General features: G+C 39.8%; 1 protein-coding gene across 1 annotated transcript in view; it reads left to right on the forward strand.

Annotated features, from left to right (window-relative positions):
* The window catches only part of ANKRD32 (ankyrin repeat domain 32), a gene marked incomplete at its 5' end in the record, with an annotated part of 13,512 nt that extends 1,651 nt beyond the window's left edge, over window positions 1–11,861 (forward strand). Inside the window, 6 exons of the mRNA XM_008949117.1 lie at window positions 2,639–2,784; window positions 5,460–5,635; window positions 6,134–6,267; window positions 8,258–8,350; window positions 8,751–8,933; window positions 11,377–11,861. Of these exons, the coding sequence (XP_008947365.1) occupies window positions 2,639–2,784; window positions 5,460–5,635; window positions 6,134–6,267; window positions 8,258–8,350; window positions 8,751–8,933; window positions 11,377–11,861 (1,217 nt within the window). The remainder of the gene's footprint in view (window positions 1–2,638; window positions 2,785–5,459; window positions 5,636–6,133; window positions 6,268–8,257; window positions 8,351–8,750; window positions 8,934–11,376) is intronic.

Raw genomic sequence — 11,861 nt, forward strand, 5'->3', positions numbered from 1 at the left:
GAAAGAGAAGGGGAATAAGGGGCAGAGAGACGTATCAATTAGAAAAGTAAAACAGCTTTATTACTACTACGAATAGTAATAATAAGAAAAAAATGGAATATATACAAATCCAGTGTCGAACACAATTCCCCCCCACCAATGGCAATACATCACCAGCACCCCCCAGCTGAGGAGCAGCCACCAGGCAAAGTCCCAGGCTGGACTCAGCTACAGACAGCCACTGACTGGGACAGGAGCTGCATCCTGTCCCTGGGCTCAGGAGCACAGGGCTCAGATCAAAGGCAGGATGGATGGAGTCCTCCTCAGGTGCGGCCACTGCAGGAGCAGCAAAGGCCAGGAAGAAGGCAGAAGGGATGACAAGAAGGGGTTGCCCCTCTTGATCCTTCAGCTTTTATACTGAATATGAGGGATATGGGATGGAATACCCCACTGGTGACATTTAGGGTCACCTATCCTGTCCATTACTCCCTGCAGGTGCAGCTTTACTTTCTGCCCTCTCTGTGTGGTTCACAAGCTTAGCAGTGACCTTGGTCTGCATCCCAATCCCTGGCAGTAACTCTAAACATGGAGTGTTACCACTGCTAGAAGCATACAGGCTGCAAAAATATGCTGTTAGCTTCAGACAGTGCAGTTAATTAAAAGAGCTGTAGCTGAAAGGTAAGATCATTGAACAGAACCAGCTCTGTTCTACCCCAAATGGGGACCAGAGGAAAAAATAACATATTTGGAGCTCAGTTTAGGAAGAGCTTTAAGACTATCATAATAAGCCATAACTTCAGAGAGGCAATTGGAGTTACCTCAGCTCAGGCCAGTTCTCGTGTGAAATTTTTCACTCCACAAACTTGATCTTGTTTGCTGCAGACATTTCAGCCATAAATCCAAAAGTGACAGTGAAGTTTTGACCTGCACTGACTTCAAATGAGACATGTCCGTGTCTCATTCCAAATCCTTAGACTTAGCAGACTTTATTTGAGGGATGGGGGAAAATTCCAACTAGTCTCATGAATCACTATTTATTAAATACACTGGATAAAGAAAAATGTCATGACTCAAACCATTATGATTTATTATGGAATGTTAGCTGAGGTATCTGTCCTTTTAGCAATGAGGTGACAAGGAACTTAAAAACAACAAAAGAAAAAGTCAAGAAAACTACTGAATGTTTTAAATTTAATTTTTAAACTTAATTTCTACCAAAGCTCCCCCATCTGTGCTACTGCAGTAGAGAAATACAGGGAAAACTAATTCAGCTTTTACACGTATATGGACATCCTGCCTTCAGTTGTCATCTTTCTCTAGAGACAGTTGTATGTAGGCTTCAGTTAAAGTGTATCTGCCTTCTTAAATGTTCAGGTAGGACACCTATCCTGAAAAAATTGAACTAAAATCTTAGTCTCTGGACAAATAGTTCCATTCCAGTCTTACAGAAAGCAAATTATCAGAACCATTGTAGCCTGCCTCACATTTTACAAAGCTAAATCAGTTGGAACTTTGTAGTATTTAAATCAATGGAACTTTTAGTATTTATCACTGTTGCCAGCTTCTCCAACAGATTTTATAGCATTCATGTAATAGGGAGAATCTTGTGTGTGTATATATATATTTTTTTTTTGTAAGACTTTAACTTTCCATTTGTGTACAGCAAAGTAAGAGACTTTCTATCCTCTCCTTCATTGAGAGAGCATTCATAAGAACAACATTCACAGTCTGCTTACAGAAAAGATCCCTTGACATATTGGTTAATGCTGCCTCTTTGTTTATTCCATGGCACTTAAAGCCCAAAAGACTGTTGGAGAGTTCTTCTGAATTCTGTCACTCTTAAAAGCAGAAAATTTGTACTCTCAAAACTTGTGTTCCTGAGTCTACAGATCAGTTAAGGTATGAGCACTTCTTAGAACAGAATATTCCCTTCATACAGTGAAGGCAACTTCTTCAAGGCAGATCTTCCTTTCTGCCTTTTTTAGTTGCTGTTTTCACAAAATTGTTTTGCTAGAATCAAAATTCAAGTATCACCCTAAGAAAAATCAGTTATTCTGTCTCCTTTCCTGAACAAAAGAGAGACCAGACATATGCCTGATATAGATAAAGGTATGGATACTTCTGCCACTCTCTGGTTGTTTTGTTTTTAAAAGGGTAGGAAATATTTGGTCTATCTGAATGGGGGTTGAAATTTGCTTGCTGTCAATTTTAATGTAGAATTTGTAGGTCACCCTGCATTACTTGCTGATTTTTTTTGTTCTTGTGTTATGCATTTTATCTGAGATTTGTTGGTATCATGTCACAGATTTTGAAGGTGACCACTTGCATAACTTCACAAATAAGTAATTTTGTCTCAAAATCCAGGTGTAACTTCCATAGGATTGTATTTAGAGTGTTTTTCAAAGAAGCTTCACATAAAAAGTGGTGCTTTGCCTTTTAAAAATTTGTTGATCATTCTCTCAGAAGGTGGTCTTGCTGTCAGATGATGGGCAAGATCTTTTTTAATGTACTTTTGTGCAGAATAGCTTCTGAATAGCTTCTGAACCTGAAACATCAGGAAAAAATGTCTGGAAGAGCTGTATTTCAGGTAACTGTATGTGCAGGTTTGTATATTCCCATTTGAATATTCTTTGTTTTTTTCCCCTTTGCTTTTATCTAGATTTTTCAACCTGTGAATTAAATATTTTCATTTGTTCCATACCATCCCTCTGGCTTCAGATGTTTGTTGCAGAAGCAGTCTTTAAAAAAATGTGTTTACAGAGGAATGTAACTATTTCTGCAGAACCTCTTTCTCTTCAGAAAATAGTAAGTAACTCTTCTCCTTAATAACCTATCAGACTTAAGCATTTTACAAGTAATGGGTTTCATGAAAATCTCAGAAAATACCTTTCTTTTGTGGTCTGAGGTCATGCTCTTTGGATGCATTGTCTTCCACCTGTAGGCAGCCTCTACTGGATTTAAATTTCTCTTTGCCTGAGATATGGGTTCAAAATAATGGTAAGATTTTTCTTGCCAGATAATTTGTAATGTGATTAGTCAGTCAGTGTGCAGTTAACATGAAAAGTCATAATGGAATCTTTAAAAAATAATCTCTGATGTAAGCACTTCATTGCAGTGTTACATTTTGTAATGGAGGAAAATACCAAATACAGTGTGATTTTCCTGGCTTATCTTTTCCTTCAGGTTTTTTGAAGAGGTGACAGTCTATTATTCTACAGGCTCCAAACAGTTATTACATGCAAAATGTTATGATTTTGAACCATAGGGTATTCCTGTGAATTTCACCTCTTGATAGCTTTCTCCTACTTGGAAACCTTTTCCTGCCTTCAAGTCACAATCTGTGATAGGTGGTGAGGAAAAACATGATGGAAGCTGTAAAAGGAACTTTTAAACCTATGGCTGCTCACAGAATGCAAGGCAAATCAGGGAGGTCACTTGTTAATAACAGGCCCTAATTTAGAGCCTCATTTTGGTAACCTTAATACTAACGACTAAACAGATTATGGAATCCATAACTGTTTCTATATTTCCTAAAATTCTACAGGTAGAATCAAAGAAAAATAAATTTACACCTGTGTACATTTTCCATACCTAAGTTTTCTTGAATTTTACAGGAGTTTGGGAACTGAGATCATTGTTTATTAATACATTGTGTTTAAACAGAGCTTGAACAAAAGACTGTCAGAATTTTAAAAATAAACCAACTATATATCTAATATTTAATGTATGTTGCCAACACATATGCAGGAGCAATTGCTATTTTTAGTATTGCCATGACTACTGATCACTCTGCAACTACTTAAATGTAAATTTTTTGTAGGGCTTGAAACACGTTTTCTGTGCTTTTTGTGGTTTTCCTTAGCATTACTGTGGCTCCTGTCTCGTTCCATACAATAAATATTAACTATCATCCAATTTTGACAGCTCTTCTCTCATACAGCATCTTATCAGCTAAGCTTTTCTATGAGTTCAAGTAGTGACCTCCTGCTCTGTGGTGGTAAATGTACAGTGAAAGTGGAAGTAAGGTGTCTTACCCATTGCAGGTTGTGTGGAGAATCTACAGGGATCTGCTAGATACACCAGGCCTTCTTTAATTGCTTTCTTCACATCTAATGCTCATGTAATCACTGAATGAGTTCCATCACTGGCCTTTTGCCCAGGCTTTTGCCAAACTGCAGAAACTTGTGTGACATCTTTAAAATGAGCCTTATAGGTGGGCTGGAAGCTCTGTATTACTGGGAAGAAGCCAAAATATCTACAACATCCAATGTTATCCTCGTAATCATGGGATCACAGACTCTTTTGGGTTGGAAGGGAGCCTTCAAGGTCATCCAGTCCAACCCCCTGGAGGGAGCAGGGACATCCCCATCCAGAGCAGGTTGCTCAGAGCCCCGGCCAACCTCCCCTGGGATGGTGCCAGGGATGGGGCAGCGACCACCTCTCTGGACAACCTGGGCCAGGTGCTCAACACCCTCAGTGTAGAACTGTTCTTTCTTCTCTCTATTTTATATCTCCCTTCTTTTAGTTCAAACCCATCACCTGTTGTCCTCTTGCAGGAGGCCCTGCTCAAAAGTCTGTACCCAGCTTTCTGACAGACCCCTTGAAGTCCTGAAAGGCCACCTGAGGGTCTCCCCAGAGCCTTCTCCTCTCCAGGCTGCCCAAGCCCAACTCTCCCAGCCTGGCCTTGCAGCGGAGGGGTTCCAAATGAGAGAGCACCTAAGAGACACACCTTAATTGCTTTCACAATCCTCTGAGGGTTGATCCAACCCCCCTCATCTCAGAAGAGATGGAGGGGAGTGAGTATTTCTCCACCAAATTACTCCCTGGGTTTTGGTCCCTGGGTTGGTAGCAGGAATCTTGTAAATACTTTAACTAAGTACTTGAGAATCAGTTAGCTTCACTTCAGTCTTGTGTCCAGCTAAAGTGATAAAAATTTACTCAGCTACCAAAATCCCAAGAGAAGTGCAGAATTTCCCACTTTCTGTTTCAGACAAAACCCACTCGCCTCTGAGGCCAGCATAAAGAGTGGAAAGGGGAAGTTTAGACTGGATATTGGGGGAAAAAAAGTATTTCCTGAAAGGGATGTGAAGGCCTGGCTTAGGCTGCCCAGGGCAGTGGTGGAGTCCCCACCCCTGGAGGGGTTTCCAAGCCGTGGAGATGTGGGGTGAGGGACACGGGGCAGTGGGGACCTGGCAGGGCTGGGGGATGGTTGGACCTGACAGCCTGGAAAGCCTCTCCCAACCCAAACAGTCGTGTGATGCCACGATTCTGTGGTTCTAGTGACAGGAACAGGAGAAAAGATTGCAGAAGACAACTTTAAACAATCTATACATGTTTTGGGATCCTGTTTTTAAGAACTTGAGATACAGCCGGCTGTGGGCGGGTGGGTGGTGACTGTTTTGTGTGAAGTGCAACAGGAGAAAAAACTGTGGTTTAATTTACTGACTACAAAGTGGTTGAAAACGTTCCTTTTGCAACAGGTCGGTCCCTACTCGCTGGCTTTGGGAGAGGCAGGGATGCACAAGGTGAGGAGGATAGACAGAGCACAGAGTAAGAAAAGGAAAAGAGGGCAGTGGCTGTGCCCCGGGTCTCAGAGGGTGTTACAGATGCTAAATGGTGATAAGCAGAGCCAAGTCAAAGTGCTGCCTGATCCACCGTGAGTAATGCCTATAACATCACCAGTTTTATTCTGCTTTGGGGGACAGCTTCTGACCTGACACATTTCTTGAACTTTATATGACCTGTTTTGTTGTCTACAAATTACTGCAGCTGACAGAAAGCTCTGTTCTGAACCTCTAACACCTCTGGGCTGGGGTTCCCCCTTCCTCCCCGTCCTCCATCTCAGCCTATGGGCAGACTGATTTAGTTAATATTTTCCCAGTATTAAATTTAAAGCTTACATAGAGAAGTTGAACTGTTCAGAGAATTACCTTTAAAGAAAGTTTAATTGTGGGTAATTTAATTTTATTACTGTTTTAAATACAGTTATAATTAATGACATAGAAGTTATGTAATTAAGACATTTTAGAAATAACTCTGAAATGGACAGATCTAAGTATGCTGTATATACACATTTAAAAGCATTAAGTACATATACATTATCTTAAAATTTGAAATAGTGATTCTAGACATGTCCCCTTTGCTCTCTTTTCAGTCAGTTAATCTTAAATAAGTGCCCTCCATTGACAGAGAAGCTTAAAGTAAAAGCAGAAGTTGGGGCTGCATACACCAAAGAGAATTGCTGCCTTTTGCCTTACGAGGTAGATCTTTGCAAGAGAAATGTTAAAGGTATTCTATATATCTTTTTTTATGTTAAGAACTTCATATGGTTAGAATCAACAGTTTCAGGTTCACGAATCTCTTCCTGATGAATGCTGAACTATAATGATGGCTTATGCCCAAGAATTATTTTCTTACGGTCCGTATTTCTTGTTTCCAGTGTATTTAAAGGTAGGAATTGTATATATGGTGGAATAAAGCTGCCTTCTTCATTCCCCTCCCCCTCCAGATATTAAATACAGTGTACAGCTTGTGTGAGCTCATTCCAGTCTTGCCTGCCTTACTTTGCTAATCCACCTCAACCTGTGCTTGGTAGGATCAACGTCTTCTGATTTGAAAGTATAATTCAGTCTTCATCTCTTTCAGTCCTAGACATTTTGTGAACAAAGACTGAGGAGTATGCTATGTTACATAGCTGTGTTAAGCATATGGACTGTTTTCTTCCAGGCATTCAGCCCAGACTATGAAAGGCATTTGGCTTTTGTCTTAGCTATACTGGAACCCAAGTACCTAAGGAATAAAACAGCACTGCAGTAATTCACTTGGTTCCTACTTATTACACCAATCTAATAAATCATGCTTTACGTGAGCCTTTACCTGAACTGCATGACTTGCTGGAACTACTTTTTGTCATCTTCATCATCAGAAATTAACAACATCAGAAATCACAACGGGATTAATAGGACACCCAAGAGAAGGCTCAGAAAAAAATGGGAAAAGCAAGCTGGGATTGTTCAAAAAAATTAAACCCAGAGTTGTATCACAAACACTGAAGGACAAAAAGAACCCCTCACGCTCTTTTGGGATTTAAGAGGACTTCAGCAACAGAGCCAGACCATGCATTTTTAAAATTGGTTCCCTTTCTCTTTATTGCTTTTGCAAGTAAAATTGATGTGAATTATTACATGCTGACTTCTGCAAAGAAAAGTGAGCTGAAGGACTAGGAAAGGAATAAAGAAAAAAAAAAAAAAGCCAACAACCTGCTTTTTTTCTATTCTTCCCCTGCCAAAATCATAAGTAGTATCTTCTGTTGAAAGAATGACTGCAGAGCTGACAGATTTACATAGTGAAGGTATTAATATAACAAAATACACCATGTAAATCTTATCGCAAAGGCTTGAGAGATTTAGCCCGAGATATTTTTCATTTCCAAGATCTTTGTTGCATCATCTTTCACCTGGCATCAAGATTTTCCTCTGGCTCTTGTTCAAACCTAATCATTTAGTGAAAGCAAAACAGCGTTCAGAATGGGTCTGAAGTTTTTATCATGCAGAAACTAATGGCTTACATATAAGCAGCAGTTCTCAGTTGCTTGCTGTTCAATTTTTCACACTCACTTCAGCTTTACACGGTACTAAGGCATGGGATTTTCTTTTTTTTCTGAGGATTTTTTTCTTTTAATATTATTATTATTAGGACCCCTTCATTTATTTCTCTCTCTTTCCCCCCTCCCTTGCTACTGTATCCAAGTCAGACAGCCTATTGAGAAACAGCAAACCATCTGTTAACGGATCTGAAGTTCTGAATTACACTTGAGTGTGTAGAGGCACTCGTGCTTAGCCAGAAACATTCATTTGAATTAAGCTATAAATGCTGTGTAAAAAGAACCATACATTTTAACGTAGGTTCATGAATAAATTTAAGGGAGGGCAACTGCACTCTAAAGTTTTATTGCTTCAAAACCCAGTATTTTTGGTGTTCTGTGATCACTTGGTGCTTTTATAGTGTGATTGAAGCTTTAAACCTTGAACTGGGGGGAGATAATTCCTGTGTTAAACCATTTGCAATACAATTTCGTTGCTGGATCTCTGGTGGAACAGAAGCTCTGTGGGTTTTTTTTGAATTTTCTTGAAAGATGGTTAAACAGGATAAAGGAAAATCTTACTCATTATTGAATTTTCTGGCATATAGCCAGGTCTCCTAGTTCCAGGCACTTTGATTATTTTCTTTAGTTGCTATCTTGCCTAGTCTAGTGTAATCTATTAATTTTTTATGGTAGGAGAGACAGCCCTGCATAGAGCTTGCAGAAATAACAAAGTGGAGAGATTGATTCAGCTTCTCTCTTCCCCTCGAACAGACATTAACACTAAAGGTAAGTCACTCATTTTCCTTACAGAACTGAGAAATTAAGCCTGATAAAGGACTGTAGGAATATCTGTTTGGTAATAAGTAAACTTTATATTTACACTGTTTAAACTGTCTTTATTATTTCAAACAACACAAACCAAGAATTTTATAGCAAACGCTGAGGAGAGGCTGATGAACCACAGAAGTGTGCTTTAGCATCACCATTTTCTGTGGAGTTTTAAAAACAGTATTTAATTTTTTTTCCAGATGTTTTTCAATAGAATTTCTTGTTTTGCAGTCACAAGCTGCCACCGCAGCCGTGGTGCACAGGGGAAAGTGAAGTGTTTTGCTGTCTAATGAGTGACGTTATTAACATTTTAATACTACTTCTGCTGTTTTAAAACTTGCCTTGATTTATAATTCAGACTATGCTGGCTGGACGCCGTTGCATGAAGCCTGTAACCATGGCAGCACAGTGTGTGTCCGTGAGATTTTGCAGCGTTGTCCAGAGGTAGACCTGCTCAGTGAAGTGGACGGGGTGACTCCTTTGCATGATGCACTGTCAAATGGACACACAGAGATTGGCAAGCTGCTCCTTCAGCACGGGGGTGAGTGCATTTATGCTAACCTGGCTTAGGGAGATGATCCGCTCGTCTGAGCCCATGTGAAGTTCGTGCTGTTTCTCTTTAATAGTTGCTTAAAATACAATGTTATTATGAAATATTTATTTTAAAACATTTTTAAGCCAAGCTGTTTTGGTCACAATAAAAATAATACTGTTTTCACACTTATGTTGATCAGCTGAATATGAAATCGACCAGGATTTTCACATTTTTTTCCAATATGGTAATGTTTTTATTCTGCATTTTGCACCATATGCATTGTAACTATATTCTCCAGACTCATTAATGAAGATAAAGATTACCTAGTCGCCAAGCAAAGTTAAGGATTTTCTTTTGTTTTGATCTATTTTTACCATGATACAAAAATAGATCAGTAAATCTCTATATAATCATGTATTTCAACATAAATTTGTTCAGCATTTATGAAAATTAATGTGCTGGTCTTTGAAGAACACAATTAGCTTGGTAATTAGTTTAAGAGAGGATTCTATATTGTAATTGTGATAACTGCTGTTTAGGGGTAGTAGTGGGAGGGATGCCTTAGTTTCTAAAAAAAGATACATTGCCCCTTAGGCAGACACAGGAGAAATGTTTTGAGCAATATTTTTATTTGGTGGCAGGGAGCTTGTGTCTTGTCTCGACATACACTGCATCCATGCAATTAACTGAGCATGTTTTTAAAAAGAAAACAACTCCAAAGACTTGTGTTGGATATCCACTCTTCCTGGTTTTAACTCATTTGCTGAAACGAGCATCTGTGGCATCCTTACCACTGACCTGCTGTGTCAGTTTAATCTCTGTGCCCAGTCCAGGTTTTTGCGATAAAAGCCATTCTTTGCACAGCCACCAGGCAGAAGAACACACTGTATTTAGATGGCCTATTACTTAATTAAGGCAGAGAAACAAGATTTTCTTCCTTCCTGGCGTGAGCCCCTCTGTATTTCCAGTCTTCTCCTGCCCCCTAAAGGCAGTGCCTGTGTCTGTGGTGCGAGCCGATGCCTTCCCCTGCAGTTCCACCTCTGTGTGTGCTGAGCCTCAGTCCTGCAGCTCCCAGGTGCCTTGTGTGTCTGCCAGCCCCCCCATCTGACACGCCAAGCCAATACCTGGGCTCAGCCCCATCGGTCTAAGTGATGCAGTGGCCAATAGTGCAGTAAGCACAGCTTCTCGATGGGAAGTGGCACTGCACTGACAGACCTGCATTTTTCCTGGGCTGCTGTGAAGAATAGGCAGTGGGTGATCCCGTTGTCCTGGGGGAAGAGCTCTGCTTGCACTTGCATTCATCACGGTCTTCTGCCAGCCTTATCTCTGCCTCTGTCACACTCTGGGCTCTGCCCTGTCACCCAGCTGACAGGCTCTGGTAGAAAGCCTGCTGCTCGTTCAGCCTGGGTTTATTCGGCTCAATAATTTAGAACACGTCTCTGCAAAAACTTTTCCTGCTGTCTTTCTCTAAAAGAACCTTCAGCTTGCAAAATTTAATTATATCTCACGATCAGTGATGGGTTAAAACAATACAGCTGTAATGACAGCAGAGTTAAAACCTCTGGTATGGCTGTGAATGCTCAGTGAATTACCTTTTGTAGTTAATTCTGAGACTGTACTCAAGTTAGAATGGCATCATTCCTTCAGCATAGTAACCCAAATTTACCCAGGAAGATTCATCTTTGAAAACACCACCTGTAGTGTGTTAACAGCCTTCCTTTTTTCTTACTTTTTTCTTACAATTATCAAGACATCTGTAAGCTGTTTAAATATTAATCGCTCCATTGTACTAGTGAGCAGGAAATACCAAAAGAACGTAGCATAATCTGAAACACTAAAACATGTCCCATTTGCATACTTTAAATCTATTTATTAGAGTAATTACTCTCTGCATTTCAGAAGTTTTATCTTAAGACCAAATTTTGAAACTCAGTGGTTGGGGGAAACTGGGATTCCTCCCTCAGTAGTTCACTTTGCTGCATAGCCTAGGAGAAGGTTGGCCACACAGTCCAGAAAAGTAAAATAAAGATTATTGTGGTAACATGCCTTTAATTTGGAGTCAAGTGTCAGCAAATATCCTGCTCTGTGAAATGCTTTGCAGAATTTTACAGTGATAACATTACATTTTTATGTACTCTGAGTATCATCACTTGATAGTTTAAGATAAGTGACCAATTTCCTTCCATTTCTGTGTGGTAGTCCTTGGGTTTCAACCTAGCAAAACTGGGAGGAAGATGAGGACAATATAATGAAGAAACTGTTAGAAGGGGTCTCTCTACATGTCCTAGATTGTACTTCAGATGTGTAACTCATCTGCTACATCAGCTTAACTTCATGCAAAAAGGAATTTAAGCAGAATCCTAGCTTCTGCCAAAAAAACAAACCCAAATCTTGCTTGGCTGCCAAATCCAATGTGCTGTTATTATTAATGTTTGTATTTTCCCTGCAGGACCAGCCCTTCTACAGCAGAGGGACTCCAGTGGAAAACTGCCACTGGATTATGTTGAGTCCAAAGCAGTAAAGCAAGAACTTTTGAGTATTGTTCACCCGGAAGAGAACATTCAAAGATTTTGTGAACGCACAGAGGAAGACTTTTGCAGTCAGCAGAGAGAACTGTGGCTGATTTTGTATAGTAAGATGCTGCTGAATTTTTGTTCACTCTTTAATCTGTCTTCACCGTTTACTTCAACTCTCAGGGAGGTAGCTCCTTCCAGTGTGCTTCCAGAAGTGGCTCATGATAACTGTAAGATGAAAAATGTATATTCTGCAGATTGGTTAGTAGATATATATTTTAGAGAGCTAGAAACTTTTCAGAAGCTACCACAGTTTCTTGAAGAAATATCTGCAAACATAGCTTTTTTCCCTGGAGAACAGATGAAGGCTTTATTAGCAACTCTGAAAACGATGATAGAGACTCCTGAGGTTTTAACTTAA

Source organism: Merops nubicus, unplaced genomic scaffold, assembly GCF_000691845.1.
Source record: "Merops nubicus isolate BGI_N331 unplaced genomic scaffold, ASM69184v1 scaffold14171, whole genome shotgun sequence".
Taxonomy (NCBI): Eukaryota; Metazoa; Chordata; class Aves; order Coraciiformes; family Meropidae; genus Merops; species Merops nubicus.